At 43.7% G+C, this 13,955-nt stretch overlaps 1 protein-coding gene across 5 annotated transcripts in view; it reads right to left on the reverse strand.

Moving 5' to 3' along the window:
* MTUS2 (microtubule associated scaffold protein 2) overlaps positions 1-13,955 on the reverse strand; it is a 666,577-nt gene that overhangs the window by 20,284 nt on the left and 632,338 nt on the right. For all 5 annotated transcript variants that reach the window (XM_075592173.1, XM_075592174.1, XM_075592176.1 and 2 more), the window contains one exon: positions 7,509-7,614. In XM_075592173.1, the coding sequence (XP_075448288.1) occupies positions 7,509-7,614 (106 nt within the window). The remainder of the gene's footprint in view (positions 1-7,508; positions 7,615-13,955) is intronic.

A 13,955-nucleotide genomic window follows, 5' to 3' on the forward strand; every position in this document is an offset into this window, starting at 1 on the left:
ATTCTACCTTCAGCAATATTAAACAGTTCAAAATATCTTAGAAATGTGTATTATTTCTCTATAGAATGTAATTGCTCTCTGACAGTACGGTCCATTAGTAAATAAAAGTCAGAGTTGGGAGCTTAACATTTGTAATAATTAGAAGGATTGTGCCATTTGTGAGAACGCTACCTAATTGGTAGATCTCACAGATGCTAACACACTCAGCATTTCAGTAAGGGCTGAATGCATGGCCCCTGGGCCTCATCTTGCCCATAAAGAGCTTCTAAGGGGTTCACAAACCATCTACTCCTGCTAATTTTGTGGCAACTCCTGAAGCCGAAAGTGCCTTTTTTTTAAACTCAAAAACTCATTTTAAAACTAAAGCTCTCTCTCTCGCTCTCTCTCTCTCGCTCTCTCTCGATTGCTTTAGTTTGAAAATTGACAAAAATAATGCACTTTTGGCATATATATATATATATATATATATATATATATATATATATATATATAAATATATGTAGCACGCGGCTACATTTCTATGGTCTGGCATATGTCCTGGTAATAGCAGACAGTGTTAGAGTTAAATCCCTAGTAGTAAATGGGGAAAGGGGGAGAGAGGTAGGATAACCCCGCTCAGCCACTGGAGTATGAGGACAGAGACTGGGAGTGGTGCTATCAGGGATAAAAGTGTGCACTGGAGGACGGGGGACAGAATCCCAATGGATGCACTCACTTAGGGATAGAACTCAAAATAAGTAAATTTTTATTGCTAATCACAAGAAAAACACATCCTAATTAAAACCTAAAATTTGGGCGCATGTTTGCCACAGCGAAGTCTGGTGTGCTAACTATGAGCCTATTCCTGGGTATGGACACTATAATAGTGATCCAAACAAAATACTTGAAAGGAAAAGGCTAAATAGTAAATTGTCACCTGGTGGTGATGATGATATGGGTTGGCACCTGCTCGATCATATGTTGTGTATACCTCCAGATATCATTGGTGGAGTAATCACATGTAAATCATATGTGGGGTGGGTGCACAAATAGAGTACTGATGTGCTGCTACCCACTCAAGAGAGGAGGGGCTAAGGTTATTGCCTTATATCATCATCACCACCAGGTGACAATTTACTATTTAGCCTTTTCCTTTCAAGTATTTTGTTTGGATCACTATTATAGTGTCCATACCCAGGAATAGGCTCATAGTTAGCACACCAGACTTCGCTGTGGCAAACATGCGTCCAAATTTCAGGTTTTAATTAGGATGTGTTTTTCTTGTGATTATCAATAAAATTTATTTATTTTGAGTTCTATCCCTAAGTGAGTGCATCCTTTGGGATTCTGTCCCCCGTCCTCCAGAGTTAAATCCCTAGCACATGACCCTGCATGCGAGTCAGTTACCCTTAGAGTTATATTGTTTCAGTTTTCAGGCACATGCCTGAAAACGGTTGGCGTCACATGCCTGGGTGAGGGCTTGCTACAGTAGGGCCTGCCCAGTTTCTGGGGTAGAGAAGCTAGCCCCTCCTCTGGGGTAGTTCCCTCCGGTCTCTATCCCTGTAGAGGCCTAGCTATCTGTCAGGGGAAGGGGAGAGGTTTAGTTCCCTCCGGTCTCGTCCCTGTAGAGGCCTAGCTATCTGTCAGGGGAAGGGGAGAGGGTTAGTTCCCTCCGGTCTCGTCCCTGTTAAGGCCTATCTATCTGCCCAGGTAAGGGTGGATGATACTACAATTGAAGGACTTTGTATGTAAGGGACTTGGTGATGATTGCACCAAGACTCCAATAAACCCAGTTCAGTTTAACCGTTCCTGGCACTCGTGAAGTTATTACTTTCTACAAGTTCCTGTGAGGGGTGAATCCCTGCCTCTGGCTGTGCCCTTGCAGGTGGAGGCGCTGCACCACATCATACTCCAAGCTCCCTATTGGCGGAAACCCAGGCTCCGGTTTACCAACAAGTGAGCACCACTAACACCCACTACCCATACATAACCTGCCCGAGGGGATAGGGTGTTACATATGTAGCCCTGGTAAGAAATGGGGCTATATGTCTTTCCTCCTACTGGTATAAGCCCTGTTAAGGGCAGGCTGCCAGTTGTTATCATGGGTTTCCCCCACATCAAACCCTGCTCTGAGTGGTGGAAGTAGGTCACCTGCCCCTGTGTGGAAGGCATAGACAAAGGGGCGGTACCTGCTGATGTCATGAAGGGGAGGGCTGTCTCTATTAGTGTGCCTGTTCCTGTCAGTGACGGTTCAGTCCTGGGTTGAGTCCTGTGCAGTATTGAGTCAGAGTGAGAAGTGCATTAAGTGCACAGCTGGAGGAGGAGAACTGGCAGGTCCTGTTTAGAGCTGCTAGAACTATAGGTGGTCCAATACCTCTCACCCTGTATAGGGGGTGAGGGAAGAGCTAGCCCCACCCTGGGTGCCTGTGGCCTGGGGTGGTGGCAGGGAACAAAGATATCATCCTGAGGGAGAGCAGTCTGGAGGAAGGGAGACCAACTGTACCTGCTTGTGTTCCTGCTGCTATTCTGCTGTGCTGCACTGAATAAAGAGCTGCTGCTACTTTTAAGTAAGAGACTGTGTGAGACAGTAATCTCTCGTCCCTGAGAGGAGGACTCTCTGGAAGGATTTCACCCTACGTTGATAGGGCTTACCAGAGATGGAGGCGTTGCACCATTAAGTGAGACGGGGGCATTCACCCCAGTAACCTGGTCCTGTCATCCCCCATACCATCGCGGGAGACTCAGGCCCTCCTGCTGCCAGCAGGTATGCACCACTCAGAGACACGTAGCCAGACCCTAGTACGGGGGGGGGGGGGGGGGGAATCTGCGATTGGCCCCGGGAAGAGGGACTACACACACACACATATATATATATATATATATATATATATATATATATATCGCAAGGTAAAATATTAACATTGTGATTCTCTTATTAAAATCTAATGATATTTAAATCCTGTTACAAAATGCCTAGTATTAATCTTACTATAAGATAATTGAAGTGCCCTGCAGTGAGGTACTCAGAAATTCAGCCCTGCCAGGTATGAATGGAATACTTTATTTTGCACACGAATACTGGACATTAACTCTAGTCAGTCACACAATATTTACTTCCAGTGGCCAACTGTGATGGTGCTCGTCTCCAATCAGGAAGCAGACCCGCAGGGCTGATGTAGGGATGCAGAATAACCGAGCAGAACCCAGGGACAGAGTCCTGTTAGAGTATCCGAAGTCAGTAAGCAGACAGAGGTCAGGGCTGGCAGCAGTGGTGCAAAGTCCACTAAACAGGCAAAGGTCAGGGCAGGCAGAGAGGTCCAGGGTCAGCAACAGGGGAATCCAAACAGACAAAAGGGTAAGGCATGACAGCGAAGACAACTGCAAACGTTAGAACCTTGCTTGGCGACTCCCACTAGGAACTGCAACCTTATATAGCAGGCTGCCAGTACACAAAATGGCCAAACTGAGCAGAAAGTGCAGGCAACCTGGAAAACCCGAATCGCAGCAAAACCCTGCACGGATCGAGCAGAATTCTTACAGTACCCCCCTGTTGAGGAGAGGCCACCGGGCGATCTAACCCGGTTTGGCAGGAAATTTCCGATGAAATGCACAGATCAGGTTTGGGGCATGGACATCCATGGATTTGATCCATGAATTCTCCTGGGGTCCATAACCCTTCCAATGGAGCAAGTACTTTAGCCCGCCACGGGATCTACGGGAATCCAGTATTTGGCGTACTTCAAATTCCTCCTGGCAATCCACCAAGAATGGTCTCGGAGGAGGGAGAATAGAAGGAGAGCAGGTGTTCTGGATGAACGGCTTGAGGAGGGGGACATGGAACACTGGAGGTATCTTTAAGCTATCCGGAAGTTCCAGTTTGAACGCCACCGGGTTGACCTGTTTCAGGATTTTGTAAGGTCCAATGAACTTGGGCCCAAGTTTGGAGGAAGGCAGTTTCAGTCGAATATTTTTTGTAGCCAGCCAAACCTGATCTCCCACTTGAAAGGGGGAGGTGGTTATCAACGTTTATCCACCTGTGTTTTTTGCTGGAGGGCTGCTTTGGTCAGATTGGCCTGGATCTTCTTCCAGAGTAATTGGAGTTCTTGGATCCTATCATCCACTGCAGGAACTCTGGAGAGAGGACTGGAAGGAGGAAGGGCAGCAGACTGGTACCCGTAGGCACAAAAAGAATGGAGATTCCAGTGTGGAATCATGTTTCATAGAATTGCGGGAAACAGTCATACCCCTGGAAGGCGGCAGTTCCACAATAAAATCCATGGATAAGTGGGTCCACGGATGGGTGGGAACTGGTAAGGGTTGGAGCAGCACACAGGTTAAGATCCTTGGCACCTTAGTCTGGGCCCATATAACGCAGGCTGCTAAAAATTCGTTCACGTCTTTGCAGATCTCTGGGCACAAAAGATTCGTTCGAGGAAATCACATGTCTTCCTCAACCCCGGGTGACAAGCCATCTTGGAGTTATGACCCCATTGCAACACCTCACTTTGAAATTGGGGGGGGGGGGAACAAATTGACGTTGACCTAGGATCCTCTGCCTAAGCCTGTGAAATCTGTTGCAGAAGTGAAGATGATATGGCAGAGATAATCTATGAAGATGGAATGATGGGCCCCTGATCTATCTCCTCGGAACTGTCAGGGGAGAATTGCCTGGATAGAGCATCTGCCTTGACGTTCTTGGATCCTGGATGATAAGAGATCACAAAGTTGAACCGAGTGAAGAAGAGAGCCCACCTCGCCTGACGTGTCCCAAGTCTCCTTGCTCCTTCAATGTATTCGAGGTTCTTGTGATCTGTAAGGATTGTGATTGGAGAAGCCCCCTCAAGCAAATGTTTCCATTCTTCTAGAGCCATTTTCATGGCCAGAAGTTCCCGATTTCCAACATCATAATTTCTTTCGGCAGCAAAGTTGTTTTTAGAAAATAAGGCACAGGGGTGTGTTTCCCATGAAAATCCCCCCTTTGAGAGAGAACGGCTCCGGCTGCCAGATCAGATGTCTCCACTTCAAGCACAAAGGGTTTCATAGGATCTGGATGGATCAGCACAGGTGCAGATGAAAAGATGGACTTGAGCTTCTCAAAAGCTAGAAGAGCCTCAGAGGGCCATATCTTAGGGTTCGTCCCTTTCTTAGTAAGAGCCGCAATGGGTGCAACTACGTTGGAGAAGTTCCTGATAAAACGTTGGTAGTAGTTGGCAAACCCAAGAAATCGTTGAGCTGGTTGAGTCCTGTTGGTCAAGTCCAATCTTGCACTGCCGATACTTTCACATGATCTATCTCAAACCCAAGGGAAGAGATGAAATACCTAAGGAAGGAAGTCTTCTTCTGTTTGAACTGACATTTCTCGAGCTTGGCAAAGAGGTAGTGGTCCCGAAGTCTTTGGAGGACCAGTCTAATTTGTGCCCGATGTTCGGACAAAGAACTGGAAAAAATAAGGATATCATCCAGATATACCATGAGAAATTGGTCAAGTAGATCCCGGAAAATCTAATTGATGACATTTTGAAATACTCCCCGTGCGTTGCATAAACCGAATTGCATGACTAGATATTCGCAGTGTCTGTCACAGGTATTAAAGGCTGCCTTCCACTCATCACCCCCTCTGATCCAAATTAAATGGTAAGCTCCTCGAAGATCCAGTTTGGTGAAGATCGTAGCCTTGCGTAAGCAGTCGAACAGTTCAGGAATGAGGGGTAGAGGATACTGATTTTTTTAGGCCTTTGTAATTGATTCATGGCCTGAGAGAACTGTCTTTTTTGGAAACAAAGAAGAAACCAATACAAGCGAGAGAACTTGATTTGCGAATAAACCCATGCTGAAGGTTCTACGAAACGTTTTTCCTCATAGCCTTGGTTTCTAGTTACGAAAGGGGGTGTGCGGCCTCGCGGAGGAATGGCCCCAGGGAGCAGATCGATTGCACAATCATAAGGTCGGTGTGTCGGTAACTCCTCTGCCTGTTTTTGTTGAATACATCAGCAAACTCCTGGTAAGAAACTGGAAGGCATGACGAGGAAGTCTCAGTAGGTAGCCAAATCTCGGAGATGGTGCGAGACACCGGAAGACAAGATCCATGGCTATGTTGTCCCGAGGCTGTCACTCTTAGGGTTGTGGTACCACAACTTGGGAAGTCACAGGACCACTGGAGTCAAGGGAGAGGAAATTACATAGAATGACAGTGTCTCTTTGTGAAGTGCCCCAACCGTAACAAGCAAAGGATTAGTCTCGAGTGTGATGGTCCCAGGCATCAGGGGTCTTCCTTCAATGGCCACTACTGCTAATTAAATCTCCCTAGTACGGAGAGGAAGGGAGTGGAGTTCCGCAAATGCGTGGTCAATGAAATTCCCTAAGGCTCCTGCATCCACAAAAGCCTGAGTGAAGATGGTGGCTGGTCCCCAGGAGAGTGAAACAGGAGCAGCTGTGAAGGTTGTGGCAGAGAAGGAATAGAAGAAATGCCCAGAGAATAATCCTCTATCTTCACTAGGCATTGGAGTTTTCCCAATTTAGAACAATTTCAGGCAAGATTACTGAATTCCTAGGCTTGGACAGAACCTTAGTCCACTTAGCCTGCAAACCAAAGAAGCAGTAGTTTTTGCCTCCTCTTAGTCTGCTTCATATTTCAGGACTACAATAGATTGGGAGGGAGGAGTGGACATGTGCCTTACTTTCTGTACCCCGTGCATTTAAGCGGACAGAAAACTGAACTCTGAAAAACAATTGAATACCCAGCTCTTTAAATATGTTTAATCCTAATACAAAAGAAAAAATTAAGTGAGTTGTTGGTAGTAATAGCTTTACAGAGAGAAGTTAGTAAGCTGTGGCTCAAGGACTCAATACTAAGCATTCTTCTCTTTCAAATTATATCACTCGTGTAGTCCCTCTAAAGTACCAGATAATTTTGCGAGCTAAAACTCTAGTGTATAAGCAAGTGCTTTTAACACATCAGCATTTTGGTCCCTTCCAAGAACCTTCGGAGCACCCGTGGAAGCTAATTGGCTTATCTGGAGTGTTTTTTTGTACCCTTTGTGTTCCACTAATGGATAAGTTATTTACAAGTGCAAAACCTGCCGTTAAAGGGATAACATACAAAAGGTAACTACAATAGGTGTTTTTTTTTATATTTTCCTTGAAAAATATGAAGTATATTTATATAATGTCAGGAATGTATGCAGCGTTTAACAGAGTTATAATATAGACAGAACGGGGAGATAATATACATACTGTAGTTACACAAGTGTGATAAACAAAAGGAATCAGGGAGCCTCGGCTGGAGAGGGTCGGCACTATAGATGGAATAATGCTAGCCTTACAGAATACAATAAGAGCAAGTGGGGAACATGTTTCTTGACGGAATGTAAAAACAACCTATTCAGTAATTACACATCTTTAACGTTTATGATAAGATTTTTGTTTTTATATTCTGGGTACTTAACAAGAAACAAAGGTTGAGATATGCATTTTGAAGTGTTTTGTTTATAAGTACTGTAAATCATATTATTATTATTATTATTTTTTACCTTGAACTCTGTTTTCATGGTCATCATGCATTGCTGTAATAGCAGTTGAATGGTTTTGCTTTATCTCTGATAGTGCAATTTCATGGATTACAGCCATATCTTCAATCTGTATGGGAGGCAACAGAATTAAATTATGATTACTAATATCATAGATATTCATATTATAGAAAATGGAAAAAGGAACTCACACAAAAAACACCCCCAAACAGAAAAACACTTCTTCGTCCTGCTTCTCTGCCACTTAGCCCAGCTACTTTAGGATGCTGGACATCATAACTATTCTCATTCTCATATGTAAGGAATGAGTAACGACAAACCAGCTACTGCTAATCAGCTACTCTTATGCCTTCCTAGTTATAGATGAAAGAACATACTTGTATAGTTTTTATTGTATTTACCTAAAGTTTATATTGTGTTTATCCATATCAGTACAGGTCACATTGTACAATTAGAGCCACGACAATATAAGCCAATTAAATAATATGAAATGTAGCTGTCCAGCGTAAAACTGGGGATGAAAGTAAAGGCAAAAATAAAGACATTGGCAGAATCCGATTGTAAGACAGTGTAACCACTTTTAATAAAAGTGCTCTCCATGTAACATACCATAAAAAAGCAATGGTAAAGCTTAGTGTGAGCAGATTTGTTGGATGCCAAACAAACTCATTATTTCACCCCCTGCTTTCAAACTTCTGGAACAATACTTGCATCCATACCCTTTTCTGCCACTGCTCACCCTTTCAAGACTTTTTGTTCTAAAGTGATTTGTGCAGTCTTGGAATGTCTAAAAACAGTTGAATCCATCTTTACCTGTATTTACCATTTCTCTGAAGAAATATACAGTAGATCACTTTGTCTGTCAAACGTAAAATGTATATGTTGCTGTACAGGAGCTTTGAAAATTACATATGTTCACTATTCATACAGTAGAAGAATTACATGCCCTATTTAATATGATGAGAAGTGTTGTAGCATAAACTATGCATTTATTTTCATTCACTGTAGTCAAAGGTAATGGATCTCCAACTGTGCATTATTTTGCTCATTACCATAACGAGTGGGGGCTTAAGTGATCCAAAGGACAGAAAACCTAACACTGCAGATCACCATACAACATCCTCTCTGTCTTCATCACACGTTTGGATAGATATTGTATGTAGCGGTCATGTAAAATGGCTACAGTCATCTCTCCTGCTGACAGTAAGGCCTGGTAAGTTGTGGGCATGCCAGCAGTAATTATGGAGGTTTGCCCTCACACCCTGGTGGGGTGCCCTGTGTATGGATGGGAGTGGTCACATGCTCTGACTCCATGGTTAGTGATGTCAGAGGTGTGTCAGCTTCCAGAGTGTACATAAGGCACAGCACTGTTTCTAAAAGTAGTTCTAGTACAAGTTCAGCCAAGAGAAGGAGGAGTTCTAGTCCTAGTCTGGAGTTGTTGGAAAGTTCTGGTTATGTTATAGCAGCTGCAAAGAGACTGTGTCCAGGGACCTGGCACAGGATAGAGATATCCCGGCTGGGATAGGGAATCCCTATAAAAGGAGAGCTGACCTTTCAAAGGGAAGCACTGACTCAAGATGAGTGGCTAGAGATTCTACTGTGTGGGGCAGCTAGCCCACCTCAATCAATAAAGATGCTCTTATTCGAACACCCTCTCGTGTACGTGTGTGGAGTGAATGTACAGAGAGGAGCACCACCGAGGAGTTCCTCACCAGGACCATCCCCAAGTGACCGAAGGGACCCTGATGAGGTGGAGGCGCTGCACTGGAACTAGGTAGGATTCTGCACACTACCTCAGCTGCCTGTCTGGACGGGTCCTCCCCACACACCATCATGCGGGAGACTCAGGAGTCCTGTTGCCAACAGGTGCACCACCAGACACTATCACACTGTAATGGGGACCGGTTAGACCACAGGGGCCAATGTGAGATTGGGTGGGTCAGGCCGGGCCAGAAATACCGTTACATGTACAGTATGCATCCTTCTTCCAGCCTTGCCACAAAATCTTGAAACAGGACCTAAAAAGGTCTACATATTTGATAAAGGTCCAATGACAATGTGTTGCAATCTGCACAGAATCAAGTGAAGAAACTAAACTAAATGGAATGTGACAGCATGGACTTCCCATTGGACATATAAAGAAGTATGCTTACTGCAGATTGCATAAGCCAGCTTGTATCCATTTCTATGCATGGGTATTATTCTGAGGCAACACCCTATAAACATGTCAGCAAAGTAAATGGTTGCAGCATGGCAAATGTCACGCAGAACCAGAGACGTGTGAAGACAGCAAGTACGGAAGAGCGCAGCAATTTGTAAGGAGTAACAATTATAGAGTACTACTTGGTACATGTAGCAGTTATTTTAAAAGTTAGAGAAAATGAAAGATGCAGTAAATATGAACAATTACATTAAAGAAAGCCCATTAAAAGAAAAAAAACTCTTGCTTGTCTGGGAATATTGTAGTGATAGGCTATTCTGTGAAGGAAATACTGTCCTTTATATAGAAACCTCCATATTAAACGGAAGCATTAACTACAAAATTGGGAGCCTTTCAAAATATTACAAAAGTCATTTTTTTTCAAAAGGATACAGTGTGACGTACAATGAATGGTAAACGGATGCAACACATATTATTTGACAGATGGGGTTTCCTCTGTTTTGTGTTTGTGTCCCATGAACGCCATTGAAAAGTGATGTATCTACTGTATACAGTATTTACAAAATCAGTGTATTTATTTTAACCCAATATTTTTGCCATTTCTACAAAAAATCATATTGGGAGCACACTCATTTATGAAGAACGGTCCATATCACACAGAGAGCTCCGTGCTCGGTGAAAAGTAGAATTGGTACAAATACTAGCACAGCTCAAAAAAGCAACGTCATGACCAGAACTGGAAGAAAATAAAACATAAATGTATTATATGTGACTGTGACTTCCTCTTATGTATCCCCAAATATCCGGATGTTATTATGCTCCCTTCTTTTTCCTTTTTGTACCCCATAACAATCTGATAATAAACAGTAAAAAAAAAACCATATATATTTTATATTTATTGGCGCACCCAGGTCAGCATACTGGGTGCCTGAAGTTTCAGTCCGCGGATCTTCCTCAGGAGTATTGAGTTACAGGCTGAGACCACACCCACCTATATATATGTATATCTCAAACTCAGCCCTTGCCGATTACTGCTGAATGAAGGCCACCCTGATGATCTTCTGCAGTTGCAATACACACAAATAAAAAATACAATAACTTCTTCTAGCGCTACTTTATTACTAATACATAAACATATGTTTCATTTAGTGAGAATTAATTTATCCAGTGATGTGAAGAGGCTAATTTCTCCCCTATATAACTAACCAACAATTGTATTTTAAGTTTTACAAATGTGCAAACATATACATTTCCCACTAAGGGAGGGAAAGAAAATTTACTGTATCAGTCCTGTGGTGCTGCTCTCCACTAATGATCTTCCAATCCAGGGCAAAAAAACTTTTAGAAAATCAAAAAAGTTAAAGGAATTTTCTACTCAGTGGACTTATCCAAAGGAGAAAAGATAAAAACTATATATATATATATATATATATATATATATATATATATATATATATATATATATACTTAGTTAAGTTATGGTGGGTAAAAAAAGTGACAAAAACCCTCCACAGTAAAGCATATAGCAAATGGAAATATTCCTGTATGCTCATTTGCATGTCTTAGGCAGGTCTGCAACCCCGCCTTTCAACATTATCACCCAGCACACAGCACTTCCACTGCAGCAAGGGATTCTGGGAAATGACATGCAACCCTGGCTGTGCTTAAAGCTGTGACCATGCAACAAGCTTAAGCCTATAGGGAACCATGTTAAAAATGGTTTTGAAGCAAAAGGTGACACTGTGTGTCCATTTGCATGTCATTTCCCAGAATCCCTTGCTGCAGTGGAAGTGATGTGTGATGTGTGATGTGTGATAATGTTGAAAGGCGGGGTTGCAGACCTGCCTAAGACATGCAAATGAGCATACAGGAATATTTCCATTTGAGATATATATATATTTGTTATATATTTGTTATATATTTTTATTTATATAGATGGTTGGTAAGAGGATATTTCATAAAATACTAATAGACAGGATTACCAACAGCTTTCTTCTTGCCCCCTCTCCCTCTCCTCCTTGCTCTCTCAACTTCTCTATTTTTCTCCCCCTTCTTACACTCCCCCTGTACCTCACTCCCTCACCTCTCTTACACCTCCACCACTCCCCCTCCATCTTTTACACTCCTGGTCCCTCTCTTGCTCACTCAACCCCCTCTAGCTCACTCAATGCCCCCTTCCTCCCATCCCCTCAATCCCACTCCCCCCTCACACTCACAGACTTGGACATTTGGTCATGGTCGTCTCACCGCAACCAGGTCTCCACCGGCACTTGGCCACAGGGTGCTTGTTCTGGAGGCGGAGGCGAGATAGGGGGAGCAAAGGCAGAGTGAGGATTGGCAGAAAATGGACAAGAGGGGCACCAGCTCAAAGAGCGGAGCATGTGTCCTCCCCAGACACCCATGCAGCTATCTCAGCAGGAGATATGCGGCCGGCCAGGGGAACAGCAGCTGGGTCTCATGCCCGCAAGCGCTGTTCAGATAGGCAAGAGTGGAGACTTCAAACCGACCAAAGTCCACCCCGTCACACCTCCAGCCTGGATTGGCCATCACAGGCAAGTCCTCTCTCTGTGACTGACCCACACACCGCATCTGCGCTGTGATTGGTCGCAGCACGGTTTCCCATTTTTTGCCAATGCAAACGGGGAAACTATGTAAAGGGAGCCTGATCTGAGCTCTAGAGTTCATTCGGACGCTGGTGTGGAAGCTGACTAAGCGGTTTGCTCTGAAGGTTTTGTCGGAAACACCCAGGAAGAGGCTCGAGGGCGAGCGGGGAATTTGTACTTCCTTTTGTGCCTTGGGACTTGTATGCTGCCAGAGACATGGAGAGCAGGGCTCTGGAGCAGGATTTTCAAAAGTGCTTGCTCGCGAATTGCATAACCGAGGTCTGGCTGATCCTTACCAATATGGAATGTGGAAGCAACTCCCAAGTAAGCATTTAAAGTGGTGCCTAGCACCTATTCAGCTAGGATCCCCCCCCCATAATCCCCTGTTTGGTGAGTGTAAGCTCTGCTGGTGAATTTGTGCTGTGTCTGTTGGCTCTGGCCGGAATAAAAGTTGTTTATTTGCCTCCTGTGTCCTGTCTGGCACCTTGATCCTGGTGAACAAGATCTGGTCTTCCGTGACAGGAAGGTCCCTGTGAGGACTGAAATGTCAGGCTTCTAGTATGGTGTCTTGAGTGCTCTTATTTAATTTTTTTCACTTAATGTATTTTTATTTTTGATGTAAGGGGGCACAGAAAAAGAAAAATGGACAGGGGGGGATTAATGGGGTAGTAGGGGGAACAACAATGGTTGACAGATAACAGTAGAAGACTGACAGTTACAGTAAAACAATGCTTACATCAAGACAATAATATCAGCTTTATGGGCACCGAACATTATTCTTATGACCCTTCCTGCATCACCAAATCTATCTAAACTCTGAGTCCCATGTTTTATGGAAAGTTTGGCTTTTGTGTTTTAAGAAAGCGGTTAACCTTTCCATGTCCATTACCTCACCCATTCTGCTCTCCCCCATTCTCCTACCTGAATATTTCTGAAGATAGTAGCAAAAATGTGGAGCTTAGTTCTTCAAATTGTAGAGTTCTACCTCTACTTGTTACATTTCCGAAATCTAGGATCACTCTTTTCTACAAAGCTCAAAGGCTTTTGTGCCAAAACCTGGCTCAAATTCGGGGTTATCTAGAATGGGTACTAACTTTGAGGGGGAGTTTGTCAATCTGAATTTAGGATTTGCTAGATTCCATATTCCAATCGTATGAAGAAAAACAGCAAAGTTTATCCTCCGAGTTTTATATTTCTCTGCTTCCATTCCCAGGCACACTGTTAAGGGCAAGGACATGGGTGCCACTATTGTGGATTCTACATCTACCCAATAATGAGTGTCCTGGGAGGGCATGCCAATATTTCATTTGTTTTATTTGACAGGTCAGATAATATTTTTTAATGTCTGGGACAGCCAATCCCCCACCTGCTTTTGAGGCCAGTAAAACCAATCTTGCGGCTCTGGGGTGTTTATTTTGCAAAATAAATTGAAAAATAGCATTTAAGATATTTTTCAGATGTATCTTGGGAATAAATAATGGAAGAGTCTCGTGTGCATGTGCAATCGTCCCTGCCGGCCGCGCATGCGCATACGTGACATGGCCTGTCTTGCAGGAGCAATGAGGGCAGGAATGAACAGGGCTCCCAGGGAAGGTCTCGCCCCTACTGGAGAATTCTCAACAAATAAACAGAGTCCTACAACTAATGCCACAATCTTATAACTTGTCTAGATCTGGGCAACATTAG

The sequence above is a fragment of the Ascaphus truei genome, chromosome 3 (genome assembly GCF_040206685.1).
Source record: "Ascaphus truei isolate aAscTru1 chromosome 3, aAscTru1.hap1, whole genome shotgun sequence".
NCBI classification, from domain to species: domain Eukaryota; kingdom Metazoa; phylum Chordata; class Amphibia; order Anura; family Ascaphidae; genus Ascaphus; species Ascaphus truei.